General features: G+C 37.5%; 2 protein-coding genes across 2 annotated transcripts in view; one reads left to right on the top strand and one right to left on the bottom strand.

The window, feature by feature from the left end:
- Positions 1–733: 733 nt before the first annotated feature.
- On the bottom strand, positions 734–16368 carry LOC129279157 (uncharacterized). Its single transcript, XM_064111695.1, has 6 exons — positions 16221–16368; positions 6277–6458; positions 5496–5741; positions 4246–4373; positions 3898–3967; positions 734–2077 (listed from the first exon to the last, which is right to left on the bottom strand). The coding sequence occupies exons 3-6, from the start codon at positions 5550–5552 to the stop codon at positions 1829–1831; spliced, it is 504 nt and encodes a 167-aa protein (XP_063967765.1). The 5' UTR covers positions 5553–5741; positions 6277–6458; positions 16221–16368; the 3' UTR covers positions 734–1828.
- Positions 16369–21306: 4938 nt separating this feature from the next.
- The window catches only part of LOC129279000 (tripeptidyl-peptidase 2-like), a 47045-nt gene continuing 42313 nt past the window's right edge, over positions 21307–26038 (top strand). The window contains exons 1-3 of the mRNA XM_064111693.1: positions 21307–21672; positions 25166–25294; positions 25910–26005. Coding sequence (XP_063967763.1) covers positions 21511–21672; positions 25166–25294; positions 25910–26005 — 387 coding nt within the window. The 5' untranslated portion in view covers positions 21307–21510. The remainder of the gene's footprint in view (positions 21673–25165; positions 25295–25909; positions 26006–26038) is intronic.

Genomic DNA, 26038 nt, shown 5'->3' with positions numbered 1-26038 from the left:
TTAAATTCAAATATTTTAGATTTATATTCAAATCAACAAGGTTTAAATCTAAATCTGATATTCAGCTGGTCACTATTCATATATTTGACTGGAGAGGACTGTCCAACATATATGCAAAGAACTAATGATAATAAATAAATAAACCAAAAGAAACAAATAAACAAGAAAATAAATGAATAAATTAATTAATTAATTAATGATAAGAATAAATGAATAAATAAATAATAAAAAAATAAATACATAAATGAATGAATGAATAAATAAATAGTAGACCACACTGATCGTATACCAAGTGGTATTAGACTAGCTGAGAAGTAGGTCAACTGCTTGTAACACTTCTCTGGTGTTTTCCAGTGTGGATACCTGGATAATGTTAAATCAATACCAATGTTTTGGCAGTGTAACTCTTCCACCCATTGCAACTATCATGGTAACACCAATCAACAGCCACTCACAAACATATTTCGAAGGAAGTTACAAAAGATAGAAAACTTGCGATCGATCATATATACAATTACCTGAATTAATCAACACTGCATGTATTAAGGCATTATTATTGCATAAAGAGTTACTACCAAGGAAGCATAATGGAGAAATAATACTGAGAATGTGAAGTACAAAAATACTTAAAATACCAGGGAAAAAACTACACAGGGCCTCATTGCAAAATCGCCCCCAAAATGAAAAGTTTCCGCGAACAAAAGAAAAAAAATTATGATTCTAACCTTTTTTTACTACAAAAATCTAATTCTGTGATAGATTTTGGCATGCTATTCACAAAATGATATCATGTTTCACCTTTTTCCCCTTTCTCATTCTCCCCTTTTTTTTTCTTGGTCAGGAAACTTTTTTTTGGCCCCATCGAAAGTTTAACCCATTTGTAAATTTCGGCTATTTGGTTTATTTTTTGCACAAATATATAATAGAAAACACATCTCTGAGTTGTTAAACAATATACAATACTAACTTCTCTCATTCTTACTATGCCATCGACGAAGGTCTGGGTCCCGTTTTATAAAGACTTTTTATAATAACAAATGCATTAATTTCTTTAACAAATTTACTATCAGCCCGTTAGATTGAAGGATTTTAGTAGCTTTTAACAAGTTATTGCAAATTTGTTATTATAACAAGTTTTATGAAACAGGCTCCAGATGAAGCTTGCAGCATTGGAAGTGAGAGCAAGCCAAAACAGGCAAAATTACATGATTGTGAAAAAAAGATTTATATCATCACACCACACTTTCAGGAATCTATCATAATTATTCAGGTGTAAAATTAGACCGAAAAATCAGTCTATTTCATCCAGAATATGCTCTACTGAGGCTTCACCTAACTTTGACGCATTTCCTCCCTCTATAGAATAAAGTATAGACATCATGCCATGATGGTAATATGAACATGATTGGCTGGTGCATTCGTATATTCCAACTGCATTTGAAACAAAATAACAAAGTGAACCCTGTCTGTTTGGAATGAAATCTTTAAATTTTATATTACATATTTTGAGAAACCAGTGAGATAAAGTTACTTTTCATTGACACGCACTGTCTTCCCCATCAAAAGTGGGATTTAAGCAGGCAGCAATCAAAAAGGGAGAGGCTCACCCTTTTCCTCAGAGACGCTGTAGTTGAGTGTTACGCAGACCACCACCATTACAAGTCCCATGGGAGACTTCCGTCTGTGTAGGATAACTGAGAAAATCAGAAAATGCTCTAAAAAATTTCTGTGAAGGAGCGGATTTTTCAGTCTAGTGAAAAATGCATTTTTACTCTCTCTATAGAAATATACCTTCATAATACTGTACTGCTATTAAAGAAGACATACATCATTTTTTATCCATCTTCGGAGGTGCAAAGTTCATTTCTTTGGTCACGTCGTGCGGAGTCACCATACTCTTGCGTGCGTAACGATGGAGATACGTTGGCAACGGGAATATATCCACCCAAGATTCCTCATCAATCTGGTCAAAGTTCGCATCAAATTTCATTCCGTGCTTCCGCAACCTAAGCATATAATCTGAATGGTATTTGCCGTCCGTGTAATCCAAGAAACGCCTGTAGTCGTTCTGAATATCCTGTAAATTCAGATGTTAAAGAGAAGTGAAAGAAGTAGCATTAAACACTGATTTCATGAGGTAGTCTGTAAAACGAAAATTAATTGTCACTATATCATCTTAGATCTAAATCTGGTATATTTACATAAACTGAAATTTGTAAATTCAAGCTGAAATATTATCGCACTGAGGATCACCAACACAGATAAGCACATTTAGGACAATTATTGCTGGAAAAATACCAGACATTTTGGTGATATATCATGCACTTATTTTTCTTATTTTGTCAGCAATTATCAAATCTCTTCCTGAATCCTTTGGCATATATTGTTTAATTTGTACACAGACACTTTTGGGGTCATTTTAACGGATTCTGCATGAACTCATTTTACAACTGTACCACAACTAACATTTGTCTTTAAACGAAAACCCTTGCTATTTTCACCAGTAAAACTTTGCATTACGAACCTACAATACAATACATAATACGCACTGCAGAAAAGAGGTACATTTGTATATGAAGGACAGAGGAAGCATAAAAATAATTATTGAGGACTTAAACATAAATGCTTTTTTTCATATCCAGGGGAAGGGGTAGTGAGACTTGAAGAATTTCTTTTTTTTTCCTTCTATCTTTACTTTTTTTCCATTTATGTCGGGCCAATTAATGCCCACTCCCCCCCCCCATCTCTGCCAGTGGTCACAAGAGTGCCAATCTCAACTTTTTTTCCCTGTACATCAAACTTGATTTAAAGCTTTAATTCAAGAAAAGTTGTATGTATTGTTTGATGAGTACACATTCATTAAAAATAATGTACTGCCTTATCATGAATAAATACAATATTGGCCCTGATGAGTTGAATATTTCTGGTATCCCACAAAAGAAAAGCCTATTGGTTATTATTATTATTTTTTTTTTATTTATTTTTTTTTTATTTATTGGTATATATGCACATAAAAATTGACCAGCAGCACAAGCTGAAAGGGTCAATTTACAAAAATTCATGAAGTAGAATATACAGATATAACAAGGCAAATGAATAAAAACGTAATTACAGTATTCTACGTCAAAACTTATCTCCAATTAAAAGATGTAACTCATAAATAGAAGTTTGAGAAAGAGAGAAATAAGCATGGGGAGGAGGGAGAGAGAAGAAGAAGAAGAGAGAGAGAGAAATGAGAGTAATGAAAAGACAGAGAGGGAGAGAGGGGGTATGTCCTCCAAATAGAAAGAGAAAATTGAGTGAGGTAGAGAGAAAAACAGAAAGTGGTGAAGAAGTGGAGTGACATGGAGAACATAGAAGCCAAAATACTGTCAATTATGATTGACACTACCTAAATTTGGATCTCATATCCTATATGAGATCCAAATGATTTATATATATAAATAGATGTTAATGTTTGTTAATTATTTGACCATGCTATGTAATACGGTATCAAAGATCAAATTTTGTACTCTCGAGCCTTTGGGGAATTTGTCAGATTTTGGTGCATCGTGCAATACACACTCTGATATTGCACGAGAAAAATATGTGATTCTGTTGCACCGCTTCAAGTACCTATATGGATAATAATAGAATATATTGAGCAGTCCTGGGGGTGTTTCACAAAGATTTAAGTATGATTTAGAGTCACGCTTAAATGCAGACGTGCATATGATATGCAACGCACAATCTTATTGATCAATAAGCAGTATGCACGTCCTCTTGGCATGATCTGACCAATACGGTCATTCCTTTTATAACGCATCCAACTGGGAATTTAAATGCAACTCTATAAGTCATATCGAAATCTTTGTGAAACACCCTCCTGGTTCGAATGCATATAGGCCTATGGCTTACCTTGAAATCTGTTTGAACCCAATCTCTGGCTTGCATCTCATCTCGAAGCTCTCTTTCAGTTTCATGAATTCTGAAAATTCAAAGTTAGGATAAATATTACTTTTACATTAAAATATGTACTGGTACATTACATTTAGGACAGAGAATATCAATATATTTCTTTTCTTATCAAAATACATACCTGATACACTCAAGAGAATGAAGATATGAGCAAAATTGCTAATAAGAATTTATGTAATAAATCTTGGGAGTTTTATGGCTACATCTTACAGCCATTGGCTTTATAAACAGGTTTCACTGTTTAGTTATGGAAATTATACTGAATACAGTACATTAAAAAAAACTTACATTTTATTGAGTCTCATTGTTTCTTCCCTGTGAAGCTTGGCAACCCGTGCTGCCTCTTCGGCTGCCAATCTATTGCACTCTTCTTTCGTAGCCTCTATCGCCTTCTTTAAACGGTGGGCAAAATGAAACTGACAAGAAAAAGATAAAAAATGAATGAAATAAATAGAAAAATATCATAATTATCTGTAAATGGTTGAAAGATCAAGCTGAAACCAATTGGAAGCAGTTGGCCAAGTGGTTTCAATAGTTCGCAAAGTGGAAACAGGTATATAGGCCTACTGAATAAATATTGAAGCATTATCCCCCACTAAATATTCTGCAGCTATTGAACTTCTAAAGATACGAAGGAGAAAGAGATTGTATTACTCTGCGTGTTGAACCCTTCAAGGTCGGTTATATGTCCATTTGCGACAGTTTAGTCGATCACAATAACTTGCAACACAAAGGCTTGCTCGAAATAGGCAACTTAATTTAATAACACTTTTTAGGGTGAGTGAGGAAAATGAATTACTTGTGATGGGTATTCTGATATCAAAGGATGATAACTCGTTTATAGTCAATTTTGAAAATCCATATTTGTGCATGGTGTCCACCAAGCAATGAGAGTGACCCTCAGAAAGTTAGCACTTACTATGTGGCTATAGCCACCCCCAAAACCAATAATAAGTTGCCCAAAATAAATTCTGAGAACTTCAGTTTGAATAAGCACATCAAAAAGCTTTTAATAACATGACATATAAACACTGGCAGATCAAGGGGGGGGGGCAAATCCGGCCCATGCCTCCCCCCCCCTTTTGAGAGGCACAATTAAAATTTGTAATGTAAAAATGCTTTTAAAATAGAAGTGTGCCCCCCCCTTTTGGAAAATCCTGGATCCGCCCCTGCATATAAATTGTCAAAGTTGATCAGCAAGTACCCAAAGAAATACTTGTTGAATGCAGGAGGAACTAAGTGAGGGGCTTTAAAAAAAACAAGGAGAAAACAATGTTTGAAGTTTACTCAAGCATGTGAAATCTAAGTGAAACTTCCAATCAGTTAAAAAAAAACTTGTGTCAAAGAAACTCTTGTATCTTCCTTTCTATCCAACTTAACGTCCTGAAATTTTGACAGTATGAAAAAGAACTACTCACTTAGATGAGCTTATTTTTTCATATTTGCTTTTTGAAGACCAAATCGCAATTTACAGAGAACCTTCCCTTGTGACTTATTGTTGGCTTTGGGGTGGCCGGTGACATATGCAGAATACATACCCTGGCAATTTTGAGAGCTCTGGCTACAGCAAATTCCTTGGCAACAAGGAACTGCATGCGTAATTTACGAGTCGTCTCTGCTATGGCGTCCTCTACAGCTTTTATTCTGATCCGTTCACATTCTTCCCACTGTTTCCTCAAAGCCTCTTCCTTCTCCTTTTTGAAAGCCCACGTTAGCTTGGCAATGCGCTCTGCTTCCAACTGATCTCGGGCTATCCTTACCCTTTCGGCAGTAGCTTCTGCTTCCTGGGAAAACATAAACAAGTAGTGGTCAAATGAGCAAATATCAAAATGTGTTTGCATATATAATTATAGACTTCTCTGTAGCTTTCAGAAGATAGTAGTGTATCTAACTCAATCTCTTAAAGAGAAATGAATACAAAACAGGCCAGAAAAACAGTGAAAAACCTTATTTTTTCATTTAAAAAAAATGCTACCATTGTTATTCACTTGCAAAATATATTTTACATATTATAAAATGTTTGCTCCATCCCTGGCATCAAGAAGGGGCATGGTGGTAAGCAGAATTTGTAAGCAGAAGATGTGTAAAAAAAATTCGAAGAAACTCAAAAGCGAGGGAGTGAAGCGACCAAGCTTGTCAGTAGGGCACTTTTGCATTTTCTAAAATGAAGTTGGGGCTTGTGCACACTTTTGGTAAATTTTCATGAAAATTTTCAGTAAAGAATGCAAGTTTTCAAATTTCTGGGGGTGGCAGCTCCCCCCCCCCCCTCCCTTGGTGCATACGACTATGAGAGGGAGTGTTGTTAAAGCAATAACCTACCAATCTAGCCTCTTCCAATGCTTTCCTTTTCTCTTCTTCTGCCTTTTTCAGTGCCTTTTCGAGTGTTTCTTTCAATATCCGGGCTGCCCTTTTCTCTGTCTCTTGTACAGCTTTACGTATTGACTCTTCTTTGTCCAGCCTCCATGCTTCGTGTGCCCTTCCGTAGGCAGCTCCTCCCACATCTAATAATGATAATAGTAGGAAATTATGTAGTATGAAAAAAAATAATGACAATAATAGTACTAGTAGTAGTAGTAGCTTTGCAAAATTTCCGAGAATTTCCGTGGTGTAAACTTTCCATGAGAATATAAACAGCAATTTGGGGGGAATTTGGGTAATTTTCGGAAATTTTCAAGAAATGTTGGAAATTTTCAAAAAGAAGCAAATTTCTGATACTAATATACAGGAATTGAAAGGATTACCCTGGCAGATGCTTGATTGTGCTTTGTCAGCAAGTTTCCAGCCAAATATTATGCTAAGACAGTCAGACAAGGCAGAATTTCAATGAATTTCATGTAAAAGTTGATTTACTGTATTAGTGGCTGATTGGTACGTGCGATGGCAGTATATGTACACTGCAAATATGCTTTACACAAGAGATATTGTTCATGGAATGATGCCTATTGGATATTCTGATCTTTTGGCAGATGATGAGAATCATTATTAATAATAATTATAACATTATTGTTGTTTTTACCATTATTATTATCATTATTTTATTATCATTACTTTATTTCTCATTTATTTCTGCATCTTTTAGCAAAAGTGAGAACTTGGTGCTGTTTGCAGCGTTCATTTAACATTTTTCGTTCCTGCATGGACCTGATTTTTCCCATTTAAAGACTCAAGCCAGTGCCATAGCTGCTGGTGGGGTTAGTCTGCTGTGCAAACCTAGTCTGCAGCACAGACCCTGATTGAAACTTTGATCAACAAGTGGGTCGATCTCCACACAAAGACTAGCACATAAAATCTTGCTGTTTCTGATCCTGAGCGAGAGGGCCTTCAGTACACAAGGCATGAGTAGGCTGCACATTCAGACCCTTAACCCGAATGAAGGCTTTGCACAGCAGATGAGTGCAAACCCTTCACTCAAGGAAGGTGGTCTCAATATGCAGCCTAAGGTTTCTGCCAATGACTTGTGTACAGAAGGTCCTTTTGTTCAACAGAAAATTGTATTCGTGCTAGTCTTGTGTGAAGTCCCACCTGTGGATCAAAGTTTCAATAAGGGTCTGTGCATGCAGACTACATGTAGGGGGCAATGTTCTCTTATAAAACATGTTATAATGGCAGGTTCTCACATAAAAAAAGACCCTCGACATTTAAAGAAAAATGAAAAATAGTGTAATGCAAAGTCTTATTTTTTCATGTTGAATTGAAACGCTTCATTTTATACATAATGCTCCATCATGTTTCTGGATACATATACATATATGTACTATACAGTAATGTATTTATGTACAGTTTGATGAATATTTTATACCCTGGGCAATTAAAAGAATGAAGAATAGTTTAAATACAAATGGAAAGTATAATATTTGAGGATACCAATTTATGATATTATTTAGAAACAGAATATTGTATTTAAAATCAGAATTTATCACTTTTTGTGAAAAAGATGAAAATTCCCCAAAATTCCAGAAACTTTCCATGGAAATTTTCCAAAATTCCTGGAAAGTTTCCAGCCCTTTGCAACCCTAAGTAGTAGTAATAACAATGAGTATTAATTTACCTATAAATATTACTACGACAACGGATATATATCGACAGTAAGGATGACACAACGATCACAATAATTACATTTGGGCCTACCATTTATTGAGGAAACATTGTCTTTACAACACGGCGCCGAAAAGGGGCGAGGAATAATATATTGGTAACGAACAAGCTAGCTAGCGTCACAAGGTGGCGCTATAACACATCATATAATGGCGTGACACTTTCTTTCCTTCTTTATCTCCCTGTTTAAAACAAGTCCACCAAGCAAGTAAAAAAAAATGCAAAGCAACACAAGTATGCCTAAACCACCATCCATTACAGGGGTCCCTCACAACTGTAACATGTTTTTACATTCAATGAAAAATGCAAGAGAAGCCTAAATCATCACCAATAAACAAAAGTCCCTCAAGTTGGAACATGCGTCTACATTAACTAAAACATGCAAAAAAAAACTAACTATAAACAAAAATAACACACAATGCTATTTATACATATACACTCTGTACTATAAAAACAATTATATTTCCACACTGTTCCAGTTATTACACTATACTTCAACCTTTTCTCTTAAATAAAAGGAATACATAGCAAATACAACTATTTCCTATGAATAAAAAGGTAGTCACAAGTAAGGAACATAACACATATTAAAACTTTAAAAAAAGTAGTGCATACAACAATGAACGACCCCCATCTCAATCACTGCTCTGAGGAAAAGCTATGAAGAAAATGTATACGAGATTTTAACTTCTTAACACGATATGGTACATCCAAAAAAAAAAGTATTATAGTAAGCACAGTACCTGTATTTAAAAAAAATATACACTGGCTGTATTGACATAGCTAAAATACAAAATGAAGTCCAATAACCAAAGTGGAAAACTACCAAATGTAATGAGATATATAAACAAAAGTGTATTAAAAAATATGACCCTTCTCATATTAAAAAGGCAAACAACGATTAGAACAAAAAAACAAAAATAATAACTTCACATGGTAATATATGCAAAGCATGATAAAACATCTTCAACATAATAGTAGTTCAATTAATTATAAACAAAGGAAAAAGTGACAAGTGAATAATAATGAAAATCTTGCCAATTTATGAAAAAAAATTGTGGGTTGAAACATAATTCATGACACATCATTCAAATCAATGCTATCAATAAATCATCTGGATAAGCATAGCAATCAAACAGCAAATATCAGCTATCATCATCATAACAAATAACTAAAACCACACTTTAAAACAAAAGTAAACAAATGCCCTTTGCATGACAATAAGTTACACAATAGGTAACTGTCCCAATTATAAACACAACAACCAACACATGTTTGCTAGTTTTTCCTTTTTGTTTTATTTATTTACAATTTTTGGGAAACAAAAAATACTCATGTAAACTGCAAGCAGCAAAACAGTGACATTCAAATGAAAAAAAAAAGGTGTACACAAAAAGGGAATAAAAATTAACAGTAATCTGCACCAACCTAAAAATAGCTCATTAAAAAAATATGTACAAACATCACATAATATTGTAATGACTCACAATCCCAAAAAGGTGCTGTAAAAAGGATATGCATCAGTATAATTTAAAATCATGTAAAAAGGCATAAAAAATCTGTTAAAAAAACATACTATTATTATAACAAAAGGCAAATGAATGACATGATTAAAAAGAGGGAAAAAAACATATTAACGTAATATATCAAGTCCGGAAGTCTCTGGTAAACAGAGTTCATCATGATATCATCATAGGAATGCCAATCATCATCATCATCGAGATCATTGGGTAGAGTACTGAGTCATACTAAACGCACCGTGGGGGGCGACCAGGACGAGGCCATATTCTTGTGACGCAAGAATGGCATTGCCAGGACAGATGTATGTGCGCAGTAGTAGCATGGACACATGACGCGACATCTGGGGGGCGACCAGGTGGTGGTGTAGCTCGTCTATTGCCATGGCGATGAGTGTGCCCCACATGAACTGTAGAGGAGATAACACCTGGAGCAATATGGGCACCTATAGGGCAGCTAGGAGGTATGTCCATCTTCTCAGACTGGGGACAACAGTAGTGGTCATCAACTTTCGTCACACGTGATAGTGACAAAGTCCTTTCGAGTTTGTCTACAACCGTTGTCGGCATGGGGTCAGCGAAAGTTTGGTGAGAATTAGGACCCTGATATCTTCCGCGGGCAGGGTTGACTAAGGCAGTACCCGCAACCTGGGTCTGGTGAACTGAAGACCTTGTGTCGAGAACAGTGGGGCATTGCACTAAGCGATCGGAAGGTTCAGTCTGATTATCACGTTCAAAGTAGGAACAAGGATCCTCACTAGATATACTAAAACTTGTGCCCTGAGTAGTAAACATGTCAGATCTGGTAGGGTCAAGATGGTCAATGTCTGGGCTATCATGCTTAGGGCATGTAATAGGTGTGACTGCCGAAGATAATACAATGGACTGGGCACCCACTCTGGAGGATGACACATTATTGCGAATGTCTGGCTGCAGATCAGGTACAGATGGTACAGCAGTTGACTTGGAAGAGGGGGACAATGTGACATTGTCAGAGAGCCGAGGGTTGGAAGTGTTGATGTGTTCGGATCCTCCAAGATAACAACGATCCCCCAAGTCCGCATAGGCCGTAAGATGATCAGGAGTCAGGGCCAACGAGTGAGGCTGAGATGGTTGGAGTCTTGTATTGGTTGCCATGGTTACAGAGCCGATCGAAAACACGTCGCGCTCACGTGTCGGCGCAATCTCGCCGTCGGTATGAGATCGTAGCATACAATTCGGCATGGATGGACCATATGTAAGAGCAGGTCCATTACCGAGGCGAATCAGACGTTTGGCAGGTCTTATCGTAACATCATGCATCTCTAAAAACGGTATGCCTGCTTGTACCTCTACACCGAGTGACTCAACAACAGTTCCAATGAAGAGAAACTGGCTACTACCAATAGTGAAGACAAGAGAAGTTTCACCAACAATACCTAATGAAGCACCATTAGTGTGGTCTTTGGAAGATATGACTCTGCCGCCAAGTCTGCAGACGGTGGAGTATCGTATAAGATTCCTTGTGGCACCACTGATAAAGGAAACCAGGACTTTCTCATTTCCAGAAGAAAACTCGGCCTGAGGAGTCATGGTGGCCCGATTGGACACCCCAGAGGAACTGGCCACATTTGAAGACAGTGGCAAAGAATTGATCCTGTGGAGCTCACCTGACCCTGGCGAGTTACCACTGCAGCCTTGAGTGTCTACCAAATGATTAGGCGACTCGTCTATCTCTGACAAGTCAGCAGCACGACCGAGAGTCCTATCAATGTCTGAAGACCACGCGGAGGGGTAGCATCCAGCAGTAAGAATATCGTCATCACTGACAGACAACTTATCTGAGAGGTCACGATCAGCATCACAATAACCGACGTCTAGGTCCTGTAAGTCAATGTCAAGAATATCGTCATGCCCAAGGATATTGGCAACACGACGGGCTTGTATAACACACAGTCTATCCTCTAAAGTCAAGAAGGGGCAAACGCTGATATGGTGTTGGTACGAAACGTTACCCCTTGCGCTAGAGCAAAGCGGACACCTATCTGTGCTGTCTATACCTTCATGTTTTGAATGGGCAGAACTAGTACTGTTGGCATAAGTCTGTGTTTGGCATGTTGACAGTGTATGTTGTGATATATGGGAGAGAGAATGAGGTTGAACCCTATCCCACTTGTACTCATCTCCTTCATCATAACATTCCTGCGAGTCTATGTTATCTTTGCAATAACCAACACTCTCATCACTGTTATCCTGATTACTACTATCATAATTACCAATGTTACATCCTTCTTCATTGTACTCTTGCGAGTCTACATTATTACAGTAATCAACACAACTCTCATCAATATCACTATCCTCTTGATTACCGTTATCAAAATAACTAGCAGATTCATAATGATCATATCCTTCATCATCACATTCTTGTGAGTCTACATTATCATTACAATAACCAACTGTACCTTCACCATAGTTCTTGTAATCAAAATATCTAATACACAGATCATCTTCTTCATCATCACATTCTTGGTTCATGTCATTAAAGTGATAATCATCTGCATGATCATTGCTCTCTCTCTCAAACTCATTTTGATTGAAATTAGTGTCAGTTTTGCATTTGTCACTTTTAGGATAACTAAATTTTATGTCAGATCCTAGACTAGGAGTTGGACCTATATCAAGCCCACTCTGATGGTGGAATGTATTGTGGGTTGTGCCATTCACTCGGGCCTGGGGACGAGGTCGGCAGTAACGGTAATAGTACCGCGGGTAAGCCAACATAATGGGCTATGTGTGGGACTGTATTAGCCGTGAGAAAGAACAATTCACCAAAGCAATTACCTATCACGGGATATGTCATTCCCGACCGACCGTTTGCCAGTTTTAGCAGTGGCCATTTTACTGCACATGTTATGTAAGAATGACAAGGATTCAATCCAGCTGCCACCACGACAGTAAGGATGACACAACGATCACAATAATTACATTTGGGCCTACCATTTATTGAGGAAACATTGTCTTTACAACACGGCGCCGAAAAGGGGCGAGGAATAATATATTGGTAACGAACAAGCTAGCTAGCGTCACAAGGTGGCGCTATAACACATCATATAATGGCGTATATCTCTGCTACGACTACTACACTACTACTGTTACATACTGCTGCTGCTACTACTACTTGTGTACTTCTACTACTTGAACTACTACCATTACTAGTTTACTACTACTACTATTACTGCCACCACCACTACTACTACTACTACTACCAATACAACTAATATACTACGCTCAGTCGGTAGAGCGGGGGATTCGCATTCCGGTGACAGTTCGATTCCTACTTGGTGTGCTAGCTAGTGCCCTTTGGTAAGGCATTAATCCTTTGGAGAGGAACTTAAGCCATCATCTGGTTGCTTGCTTACAGGCATTCATGCCTTCTTAGCAATCAGGTAAAAAAAATCACCACCAATTACCAATCACTACTACTACTACGCCTATTACTACTACTACTACTACTACTGCTACTTCTAGAGCTATAGTAGTAGTAGTAGTAGTACTACTACTACCACTACTACCACTACTACTACTAGTACTAGTACTATACTACTACTACCACTACTACTACTAGTACGACTATACTACTACAGTACTACTACTACTACTATTACTATACTACTACTACTATACTTCTACTATATTATCATTTTACTACTACTACTACTACTACTACTACTACTACTAGCTACTACTACTACTAGTACGACTATACTACTACTACTACTACTACGACTATACTACACAGTGGCGTACCTAGGATTTTTCACAGGGGGGGGGGCAAATTCGTCTGCCCAAAAATTTGACAAGCAAAAAAAAAAAAGGTCTTCAACCACAAATGAAGGATTTCGTACCAGAAAAAAAATTTGACAAGCTAAAAAAAAAAAAAAAAAAAAAAAAAAAGGCTTCAAGACTCGTCGGGGGGGGGGGGGGGGGGGGGGGGGGGAGGGATATGTCCCTTGCATGGGTTGTGACTCGTCAGGGGGCAGTCTGCCCCCCCCCCCCCCCCCCCGTAGGTACGCTAGGTGCCCCATGAGAAGTATATGATTGCAGTCTTTGAGATACTTTGAGATACATACATCATCTGGTTGCTTGCTTACAGGCATTCATGTAAAAAAAATCACCACCAATTACCAATCACTACTACTACTACGCCTATTACTACTACTACTACAACTACTGCTACTTCTAGAGCTATAGTAGTAGTAGTAGTAGTACTACTCGTACGACTACTAGCACTCTACTACTACTACTACTACCACTACCAGGCGCGGATCCAGGAGGGGGCCGAGCCGGCCCCGGCCCCCCCTATTTTTTGGCAATCTGCAAAAAAAAGTGTACTCTTTAACTTAATAGAAACGATTAAAAAAAGAAAGAAAAGTAAGAAAGAGGTATTATACCCATGATGTGTGATTTACAGCCTTGTAACGGCCGGCCCGACCCGAAAGGAAACAAGAAAAAGGTGAGGGGAAGAATTGGAAAATAGAATTCATATAAAAAATTTTGCTCGCGCTTCTCGCTCGCCGTTTTGCCTGTGTAATGAATCTCATTCAAAAGGATTAAATGGCACTTAATATATCCAGTTCTGAAATCAATTTGCACACAATATTTTAGCTCGCACATCAAGCTTTCATTATTTTGTTTGATTTACACAAATTGTTAATATATAAATTTTCAGCTCGCGCTCGCATTGTTTGATTTGTGAGATACCTATCCTCTTCTTACCGATCGAATTCTTACCAAAATTTCTCAAAATGCCCCTTTATCATCTCAGTAAAAATTTAAGCTTGTGCTTCGCACTCGCATTTAATTGTTTGAGACAAAGCTTGTTCTTTATTTAAATAAAAACGTGCCTAGTAGACTGTCCAGTTTTCAGGTCGGAATATCAAAAATTTTGAGCTCGCACTTCGCACACTCATTATTTAATTGGTGATACTTGTATCCTCTTCATTAATCACTACAAACAGTCCTAATTGAGTTCCTTTTCACGTTACTATATTAAAATTTCGGCTCGCGCTCGCATTGTTTAGTTTGATATTTATCTTTGTTTATGAATATAGCAACTGCTCAGAATCTTCAGGTCTAAGGACATAAAATATCAAAGAATTTGAGCTCGCACTTCGCGACATGAGATACCTTATCTTGTTTATTACAATAAAAACTAAAACTTCAGTCTTTAGTCAGGACTACCCCCTGAAAAACCAAAAGAAAAAAAAACAGATAATAGCGGCCAATAGAGAAAAATGTTGATGAAAATATTTTTCGGCCCCCCCTATTGGCGAAAGCTGGATCCGCCCTAGACCAAAAGCTTCGGTCTCTGTTATGTTGGTTGTTCAGCTGAACTCCGTTGGCTTCACTCACCAAATACAGAGACCGAAGTTCTAGCGCGATCTGTACAGGGGACTCAATGGCCATATGTTTATGTACTTAAGATCGGATAAAACGGGGAAGTGAATTTGCGCGACAGCCGAGGTAAGTCACTGTTTTTGTTCTTTTTAACTTGATTTTTCTCTGTTTTTTGGCAATTAATGCCAAGAGGGAATATTAATTTGCATTTTGGTCGGGTTAATTTTCAAAATTTTTATTCATTAAAGACAAAAATTGAAGAGCCCCGATGGGGGGATTTTGCATTGCAAGTCCCCTAATGGTGGCTGCACGCTAGCGAGCCGTCTGTGTATGAGGAGAAAAAAAAAAATAAAAAAAAAAAAGTTAAACAACTCCTCGAAACAGACGGCTGCCAGCTGTCTAGATCCGCCCCTGACTACTACCACTACTACTACTACTAGTACGACTATACTACTACTACTTCTACTACTACTACTAGCTACTACTACTAGTACAACTATACTTCTACTATACTACCATTATACTATATATACTACTACTTACTACTACTACTACTACTACTACTATACTATTACTACTTCTACTACTACTACTACTACTAATACTACTACTACTACTATGTACTACTACTACTAAGTACTACTACTAATGATAATAATAACAATCAAACCCTTTGTATATGGGGGATTTAATCGAACCCTCAAATTTTCAAAAACAAGAACATATACGGTGAGGGAGAAAATAGTTTTTCACAGGGATAAACTGTAGGCCCTACAACTATTTTGACTGATTATTATCATTATGTTGTTTTGCTTGTTCAAGTTTATAGCAAAGCCAAAGGAAGAGCAGGAATTGAAAACCGTGGCTATGGGCTGATTAATCATAATAACAATAATGATAATAAAGGTATAAAGAAAAAAGCAGTAATAATATTCTTAATCTTAGTGTTGTATATAAATGATAACATTAATAATAATAATACAAAATTCATAAAACAATAGTGAAAATTGTAATGATAAAAATATAATCAATCAATAGACAATAATAGGTCAACCACGGAGCTATAGGCCAACTTATAATATGATTATGACCAAATGCACTGATGAGTGATGATGATCAAATTTTTACTGACAGTGACAGTAACAACAATCAATATGCACAAAATGAAAATAGGATAAACATGATAAATGATTGTTGAACTCATGGTTAACGCTCAAGAGGTGCAAGTTATTATAGTTCTTATTTACTTATTATTTACAAAAGAAATAATATTACCAGCAAGTCAATGCAGCACCAAAAACCTAAATTTTAAAAGCAACAAACAGAATGAGTGAGTGGGCATGGTGGGATATTAGACCAAAAGCTTCGGTCTCTGTTATGTTGGTTGTTCAGCTGAACTCCGTTGGCTTCACTCACCAAATACAGAGACCGAAGTTCTAGCGCGATCTGTACAGGGGACTCAATGGCCATATGTTTATGTACTTAAGATCGGATAAAACGGGGAAGTGAATTTGCGCGACAGTCGAGGTAAGTCACTGTTTTTGTTCCTTTTAACTTGATTTTTCTCCGTTTTTTGGCAATTGATGCCAAGAGGGAATATTAATTTGCATTTTGGTCGTTTGAATTTTCAAAATTTTTACTCATTAAAGACAAAAATTGAAGAGCCCCGACGGGGGGATTTTGCATTGCAAGTCCCCTAATGGTGGCTGCACGCTAGCGAGCCGTCTGTGTATGAGGAGAAATTAAAAAAAAAAAAAAAAATGTTAAAAAACTCCTCGAAACAGACGGCTGCCAGCTGTCTAGGTGGGATATATACCTTCAACATTATCATGAGCAATTCGTCTGGTCGTCAAAGTTGTCCTTTCGAGCATTTGCTCCAAAAGTTCGCGTGGATTCTGTTTCTTCCTGCATGATCTCATAGACATGGTTTTGATGCTGATAATTTATGGCAAATCTTAAGTTGACAATATTGTTTCCGAAATTCAGTGTTTGACGCGACCGACGGAGCGGCGATCTATGAGGCGCCGAATGTACCAATATTATATAGAACAATTATTTGTTATATAATCATTATTTATTAAATAATAACTATTATTTATATATAATTTACATTTTATTTGTAAATAACTACTATTATATAAAATATCATTTCTAATTATTTATATATAATTCCAAGTAATACTTCATTATTTGTAAATAATAATAGTTCGACATTCCATTATTTATAAATAATGATTATTTGTTTTTCATTATTTATAAATAATGATTATTTGTTTTTCATTATTTATAAATAATGATTATTTGTTTTTCATTATTTATAAATAATGATTATTTGTTTTTCATTATTTATAAATAATGATTATTTGTTTTTCATTATTTATAAATAATAATTATTTGTTTTTCATTATTTATAAATAATGATTATTTGTTTTTCATTATTTATAAATAATGATTATTTGTTTTTCATTATTTACAAATAATGATTATTTGTTTTTCATTATTTATAAATAATGATTATTTGTTTTTCATTATTTATAAATAATTTGTTGAGTTTTCCATTATTTATAAATAATGATTATTTGTTAAATAATGAAAACGTCTACTTCATTATTTATAAATAATTTTTTCGAGTGCACCATTATTCTCATTATTTATAAATAATCATTATTTAATGTTCGAGTTTTCCATTATTTATAAATAAAGATTATTTGTTAAATAATGAAATATCTACTTCATTATTTATAAATAATAATTTTGTTTCAATATCCCATTATTTATAAATAATCATTATTTATAAACAATTTTTACAGTTTGCCATTATATACAAATAATCATTATTTATATACAAATAACCATTATTTATTAAATAATGCCATTATTTATTAAATAATGCCATTATTTATTAAATAATGGAAAACTCGCTATAACATGCAAATGTGGGACCGCCCATGATATGAATATTCATGATGCGATTTCCTTTTTCGTGATTTTTCTTCACAAATTTTTGTCCATTTCCTCTTCATAATGACATTTCTTGAAGCAATTTTCTAGGGATATGGTCTGATTGTAATATTCTTCATTTTCTATATAACTTCGTCTTCGTAGAAATATCAAAAAGTGTAATTTTATACGATTTTTCCTACAGTTCACAATCCCCATAGGCGCGCGTGTACGGTAGGGACAACCGGTGAATCGACGGAGTGCTCTTCATCGAAATACTACGTTGGTTGGTCCCCGGAAGTGGCGGGCGGAATTTAGCCCGAATCCTCGATGGAAGTCGATCAAGTGCATATGAGCTGAGAGAGTGAAATATCAGTGTACTTGTACAGGCCCTTCTACTTTTTATAAATATTTCTTGTTGCTTTTTTTGTTAAGTTAATTTTTCCTGGTGTAGAGATAAGTTTCAGTTCTAATAATGCACTTCAAATACATTTTGGAGTGTCTGTTTGAGGCGTTTGGGGCGATTTCACCCTGGCCCCAAAATGCTCGCAACGACAATACGGGGGCATGATGACCCCTAAATTTTTAAAAACTTATTTTTCTATTGAAAATTATCACAAAATTCACCAAAAGTGTGCACGAAAGCCTTCGTATTTCACTTTTAAAACTCCGAAAAGTGCCCAAATGACAAGCTTGGTCGCTTCGCTGTGTCGCTTTCAACTTGAGAACATTTACGCGTCTGCTCCCCCCCCCCTCCTCCGAAAGAAATTCTGTATACGGCCATGCTCTAAAGAGCCTGGCACATTGATTTATGTATACTTTCATTTTCATTATTTTTATCTCATTATCAACATGGCCTTACGCATAATTTTTTCCAGGGGGGCCGGGGCCGGAGCATGACGCGCGTAAACTTTCTCAAAAAAATCTTGAAAGCGAGACAGCCACGGGACCAAGCCCAAATGACAAGCTTTGTCGCTTCGCTGTCTCGCTTTCAACTTGAGAACGTTTACACGCGTCTGCCCCCACCCCCCGAAAGAAATTCTGTGAACAGCCATGCTCAAAAGAGCATATGGCACATTGATTTATATGTACTTTTCATTTTCATTATTTTTATCACATTATCATCATGGCCTTACACAGAATTTTTACCGGGGGGGGGGGGGGGGCAGCTAGGACGCGCGTAAAGTTTCTCAAAAAAATCTTGAAAGCGAGACAGCGACGCGACCAAGCTCAAATGACAAGCTTGGTCGCTTCGCTTTCTCAAGATTTTTATGAGAAAGTTTACGCGCGTCCTGCTCCCCCCACCCCCCCCCCCCCCCCCGGTAAAAATTCTGTGTAAGGCCATCATGATGATAATGTGATAAAAATAATGAAAATGAAAAGTACATATAAATCAATGTGCCATATGCTCTTTTGAGCATGGCTGTTCACAGAATTTCTTTCGGGGGGTGGGGGCAGACGCGTGTAAACGTTCTCAAGTTGAAAGCGAGACAGCGAAGCGACAAAGCTTGTCATTTGGGCTTGGTCCCGTGGCTGTCTCGCTTTCAAGATTTTTTTGAGAAAGTTTACGCGCGTCATGCTCCGGCCCCGGCCCCCCTGGAAAAAATTATGCGTAAGGCCATGTTGATAATGAGATAAAAATAATGAAAATGAAAGTATACATAAATCAATGTGCCAGGCTCTTTAGAGCATGGCCGTATACAGAATTTCTTTCGGAGGAGGGGGGGGGGGGGAGCAGACGCGTAAATGTTCTCAAGTTGAAAGCGACACAGCGAAGCGACCAAGCTTGTCATTTGGGCACTTTTCGGAGTTTTAAAAGTGAAATACGAAGGCTTTCGTGCACACTTTTGGTGAATTTTGTGATAATTTTCAATAGAAAAATAAGTTTTTAAAAATTTAGGGGTCATCATGCCCCCGTATTGTCGTTGCGAGCATTTTGGGGCCAGGGTGAAATCGCCCCAAACGCCTCAAACAGACACTCCAAAATGTATTTGAAGTGCATTATTAGAACTGAAACTTATCTCTACACCAGGAAAAATTAACTTAACAAAAAAAGCAACAAGAAATATTTATAAAAAGTAGAAGGGCCTGTACAAGTACACTGATATTTCACTCTCTCAGCTCATATGCACTTGATCGACTTCCATCGAGGATTCGGGCTAAATTCCGCCCGCCACTTCCGGGGACCAACCAACGTAGTATTTCGATGAAGAGCACTCCGTCGATTCACCGGTTGTCCCTACCGTACACGCGCGCCTATGGGGATTGTGAACTGTAGGAAAAATCGTATAAAATTACACTTTTTGATATTTCTACGATGACGAAGTTATATAGAAAATGAAGAATATTACAATCAGACCATATCCCTAGAAAATTGCTTCAAGAAATGTCATTATGAAGAGGAAATGGACAAAAATTTGTGAAGAAAAATCACGAAAAAGGAAATCGCATCATGAATATTCATATCATGGGCGGTCCCACATTTGCATGTTATAGCGAGTTTTCCATTATTTAATAAATAATGGCATTATTTAATAAATAATGGTTATTTGTATATAAATAATGATTATTTGTATATAATGGCAAACTGTAAAAATTGTTTATAAATAATGATTATTTATAAATAATGGGATATTGAAACAAAATTATTATTTATAAATAATGAAGTAGATATTTCATTATTTAACAAATAATCTTTATTTATAAATAATGGAAAACTCGAACATTAAATAATGATTATTTATAAATAATGAGAATAATGGTGCACTCGAAAAAATTATTTATAAATAATGAAGTAGACGTTTTCATTATTTAACAAATAATCATTATTTATAAATAATGGAAAACTCAACAAATTATTTATAAATAATGAAAAACAAATAATCATTATTTATAAATAATGAAAAACAAATAATCATTATTTGTAAATAATGAAAAACAAATAATCATTATTTATAAATAATGAAAAACAAATAATCATTATTTATAAATAATGAAAAACAAATAATTATTATTTATAAATAATGAAAAACAAATAATCATTATTTATAAATAATGAAAAACAAATAATCATTATTTATAAATAATGAAAAACAAATAATCATTATTTATAAATAATGAAAAACAAATAATCATTATTTATAAATAATGAAAAACAAATAATCATTATTTACAAATAATGGAATGTCGAACTATTATTATTTACAAATAATGAAGTATTACTTGGAATTATATATAAATAATTAGAAATGATATTTTATATAATAGTAGTTATTTACAAATAAAATGTAAATTATATATAAATAATAGTTATTATTTAATAAATAATGATTATATAACAAATAATTGTTCTATATAATAATGGTACATTCGGCGCCTCATAGCGATCTACATTACGTTGAGGTTCAGCTGCCGCGCTGTTGAAAACCAAGGCAACATGACACCAATGACACTGGGATCGACGGTCGAGAACCATACCATACCCTACCCCCCCCCCCCCCCTTCCGCCAAAGCTGCTTGAACGGACACGGAGGAACGCAGACGCGCGCGCTCCGAATGTACGCATTGTACAGCGGCCTAGACCTAGTTCGTTCACCTTTGAACTATTTTGGGTGTCACCGGCAAAATGGCGTCTCACATCGACAAGAATTTCCCTGTTGCTGGGCTGCTGCCGAAGAATGAAACAAGTGCATCAGCTTTCCTCACCAAGTATCCAGAGTATGATGGAAGAGGTGTGGTTATTGCGATTTTGGACACCGGCGTTGATCCAGGGGCGCCTGGATTGCAGGTAAATAAGAATGCGTCCACCGCCCGGGTCTACCGCAGTCGCAGACCGGGCGGCGTTTGCAGTGTCACTGACTCAGTGTTGTTACTCCCGTTAGTGCAGTGCATCTGCCGGCTGCCCGAGGGCCGAGGCCGAGCCTGCGCCTCCGGGGCGGGGCGGGTGCTGGCGCTTGCTGGCTGCAACTGGACCTGGGCTGGCTTGGGGGGGGGGGGGGGTGGTAGACAGCTGGCAGCCGTCTGTTTCTACGAGTTTCTTAGTAGTAATTAGCACACAGTCACAGACGGCTCGCTATCGTGCAGCCACCATTTAGGGGGTTAACAATGCAAAATCCCCCCCGACGTGGCTCATGGATTTTTGTTGTTATTTCATAAAAATTACAGTTACAAAAACTAAAAAGAACTGTACCAAAATAAAGATTATTAATATTCCGTTTTGGTTGGCCTGAAATGCACCAAATCGGGAAAATAAACTTAAAAGGGGAAAAAACAGTGACATCGGCTGTCGCGCAACTTCACTTTCCTGTTTTATCCGAACTTAAATAATACATAAACATATGGCCATTGAGTCCCTGTACAGATCGAGCTAGAACTTCGGTCTCTGTATTTGGTGAGTGGATCCAACGGAGTTCAGCGGAACAACCAACATAACAGAGACCATAGCTTTTGGTCTAGGGGGGGGGGGCATCGGGATCCAGGAAAGGAGACGACTCAATGGCTAATGCATAAACCTCATCACATTTTGAATCTGCCAATTTTCAATCAATATGAATTATGATCAATGAATACTTGTATATGTACCTTCTTCTTCTTTGTTGTTCTTCCCCCGGTATTCGAGGATCAGCGGCTATCCGCAGGTTGGTTGTTGTGTTGAAGCAATTTCTCTAAACGAATATGATGAATTTTAAGATTGTATCTGAGGCAGTGGGTCATGACATTGGCAGCAAGAGTGACAGATAGGTGCGAGGAGGGTAATAAGATATTAGTGGCAAGGATGAGGGGATGAGCAGAGGTGAAGGCTTGGCTAACTGAAGCAGGGAGGCTTAGAGATAGGACATGTTGAATGAGAACAGACCGTTGGGGTTTGAGGGTTGGGCAGGAAGCAAGGAAGTGGGTGGAGCTTTCTTCCTCCGTTGAGCAAAGTCTACAGGTGGCGCTGGGAGACTTGCCTATGGTCTTCAGTCTTTGTTGTGTTAGGTAGGTGCCTGTCAGAAGTTGGGAGCGAAGTCTTGCAGCAATACGGAGGTGTGAAGGTAGTGCAGGGGGGAATAGACTGCTAGGGCTTGGAAACGTTGAACATTGCTTCCAGAAGGCAAGAGTGTGCTTCTCCTGAGTGGCATCAACTAGGCCAGCATTGTGCTTCTTGAAGATGGCCTGGCGGCACAGTCTTTTCCAGGTGAGGTAGTCGAAGCTCAGGGAGCCAGACAGGATGGCAGGCAAGCTGTATTTGGCGATTAGCTGCTTCCAGTAGGAGATGAAAGGGACATCGGCAGCGAGAGCATTTAGAAGTATTCTGTGCTCAAACCTATCGCTTGGTAAAGTAACCAGTTGCCCGAGAGTCATCAAGGTGTTCAGGTCGATCTGCATAGAGAGAGGGATGATTCCGGTAAGGAGAAAGACTGCCTCGTTTGCTGTGCTTCTGGGGAGCCCTAGGAACTTTTTGAAGAGAAGAGCCTGCGCTGAGTCTAGCTTATCCCTGGACCTCTTGGTAACTCCAATGGCAGCAATGCCATATAGCATCCTAGGAATGCAGTAGGTGGTCCACAACTTGGCAATGGTTGGAGGCCAGAAGTTGTTTCTTGAAGCCGAACCACCTAGCAGAGCGAATATGGAGTTATATCCCTTGGCAATGATGTTCGGCGCAGGATCTTGAGATGTTGAAGATTTGGTGACACCAAGATGGGGATGCTGACTGACTTCTTGAACTTCCTCTTCATTCAGGTACCAAGTGTGCTTGAGGTGGTCTTGCCCATTAAAGACGAGGATTGCACTTTTTGATGGGTTGATCTTGTACTTCCATGTGGTTGCATAGGTATGGATGAGATTCAGCATGCATTGAAGTTCTTTGGCTGAAGAAGCTATGAGGGCCACATCATCAGCTAGAACAATTACCCCAGCATACAGGTTTTGGCAGTGGCATCCAAGATCTTTGTCTCTTAGCAGCTTAATCAGGCCATCAATAAAGATGTTGTAGAGAAGAGGGGAGAGGATTCCTCCTTGTCTCACACCCTTCTGAAGAGGAAAGGAGCAGCTGGCATCTCCTTTCCATAGTACTCTGCTGGATGCACCATTGTACATTTCCACCAATGTAGACTGAGCCTCCAGTGGTATAGGAGTGTCAGCTAGCTTTTGAAAGAGGCCAGGGTGCCAGACACAATCAAAAGCTTTAGCAGCATCCAAGAGGGCAAGATATGTTGGCTTCTTCCGAGATGTATTCAGCTCAATAAGCATCTCAAGGGTCAGTGAAGCGAGAATACAGGACTCTGAGGCTTGGAATCCAAACTGAAGTTCGTCAGGTGTGTTGACTTCAACCAAGGAGTCCTCAATCTTAGGTTTTAGGGCAATTTCCAATAGCTTTGATAGAGTTGGGGTCAGGGAGATGCCTCTGTAGCTAGAGGGTTCGCTGACCGGTTTACCAATAATCAATCGTGTCAATTAAAAAATCTAACCAATTCGATGTCACACCATTTGATTTGCTGGGGATTGGGTCACTGCCATGATGAAGAGTGGACAACATCCACGACAAAAAAAAACATGGTAAAAGGGGTGTTTTCGTGTATAAGCGAATAGGTGCGGAACGCGAATAGAGTGTTAAAAGGCCAAAAATAAAACGCCCCACAGTGGTAAATTGTCCATAGACTTTATAGAACGGATAGACCATTGCACAGCAATTTGGAGACCGCTGATTGGTCAATCGCGCAGAACATGTCATGACTGGTCGCCAAAATAATTCCTTCGGACCGCATGTGGAAGTATCAATAATATCCAGTCACATTGTCTACGCGGGAAATTGTCTTGGTTCGTGATCGGATCGCTCCAGTATCGATCAAAAATTATGGAGACTCGGATATTTCATATTCTCGCGAAGCTCCGAAACTCAGAAATCAGTTGACTTTGTGTAGGTTGCGATAGATTCTAAAAACTCCAACAAACATGATGCTATATTGATGCTAATTCATAAGATTTTGATGGAAAAGCAAGAAGTAATCAGAATTTCTCTTTCGAGAGGTTGGATGTCATGGTTTTCGACCTTTCTCTGTCTAGTGAAATCTCACAGCATTCATTTTTCTTTCTGCCTGTCTCAATATTTCCGAGCCAGCTTTTCCTTTTTCAACCCTTTTCCTCTTCTGCCTTCAATAATTCCCTCCGTGATTTCTTTTCAGCACAGCTGCTGAAAGAAATCCAAGTCAACAATTGAGCTTCCATTTTCTATATTTTTACTGGATGGAGGACTATCTATTCTGATAATCATTGTATTTTGTTTTTTTGTATTCGTTCAGACAACTACTGACGGTCTTCCCAAAATAATTGATATCATTGATGCAACTGGAAGTGGCGATGTGATTACGTCAACTGTAGTGGAAGCGAGGGATGGCGAGATTACAGGATTGACAGGAAGGAAACTCAAGGTATTTGAGTATAATCATAATTTTTTTTTTAACCCAGGAAGCCACTTCAGTTCTAAAACTGCTCAAATAGTGAGTCCTGCCAAACATAGCATGTTATTTTATCCTTCTCCAGCCTAGAAGGCGAGCAAGAAAATGGGAGGCAAAAGGTTTCATTTTTTTAAGTCTTTGGTACATAAAATTTCATCAGTGTGGCAACTTCCATGTAAACTTTGATCGTGATTGGCTGCTGAGCCCTGTTACCATCATGGTAATACTAATTCAGATAATGGCAGTAAAAATAAAATGTACAGTAAAATAACTTTGTGAAACGGACCTATGATGACATAGAAATGCAGTGAATTGTATTATCATTGCAATGATTAGTACTATAGTAATTATACGAATGATGCATATTTGTGAGTGTGTTGTGGCGATGCAGCAAACTTTGGGATATTTACAGTATGTGATAAGCATGAGGCACTTACACCGAAGGGCTTTTGCTTAAACTGTGAATACCCTAGATTTTTTTTTTATCATTGTAGCTGTTTTTATTATTATTCTCATCGTTCCCAAATTTCCTATCATAGTTTTGTATGTAACGTTTGAATTTCATTTTCTTATTTGTTATTCAACCAGATACCTTCACACTGGCAAAATCCTTCAGGAAAGTTCCATATAGGAGTGAAGAATGCTTACGAGCTTTATCCTAAGGGGCTGAAAGAGAGGGTTCAGGTAGGTGGTATTCATCATTTTCATTTCAAAAGG

This window comes from Lytechinus pictus, chromosome 16, assembly GCF_037042905.1.
Source record: "Lytechinus pictus isolate F3 Inbred chromosome 16, Lp3.0, whole genome shotgun sequence".
NCBI lineage: Eukaryota > Metazoa > Echinodermata > Echinoidea > Temnopleuroida > Toxopneustidae > Lytechinus > Lytechinus pictus.
Note: the sequence above shows the minus strand (reverse complement) of the source record. Positions and strands in the feature narration are given on the sequence as shown.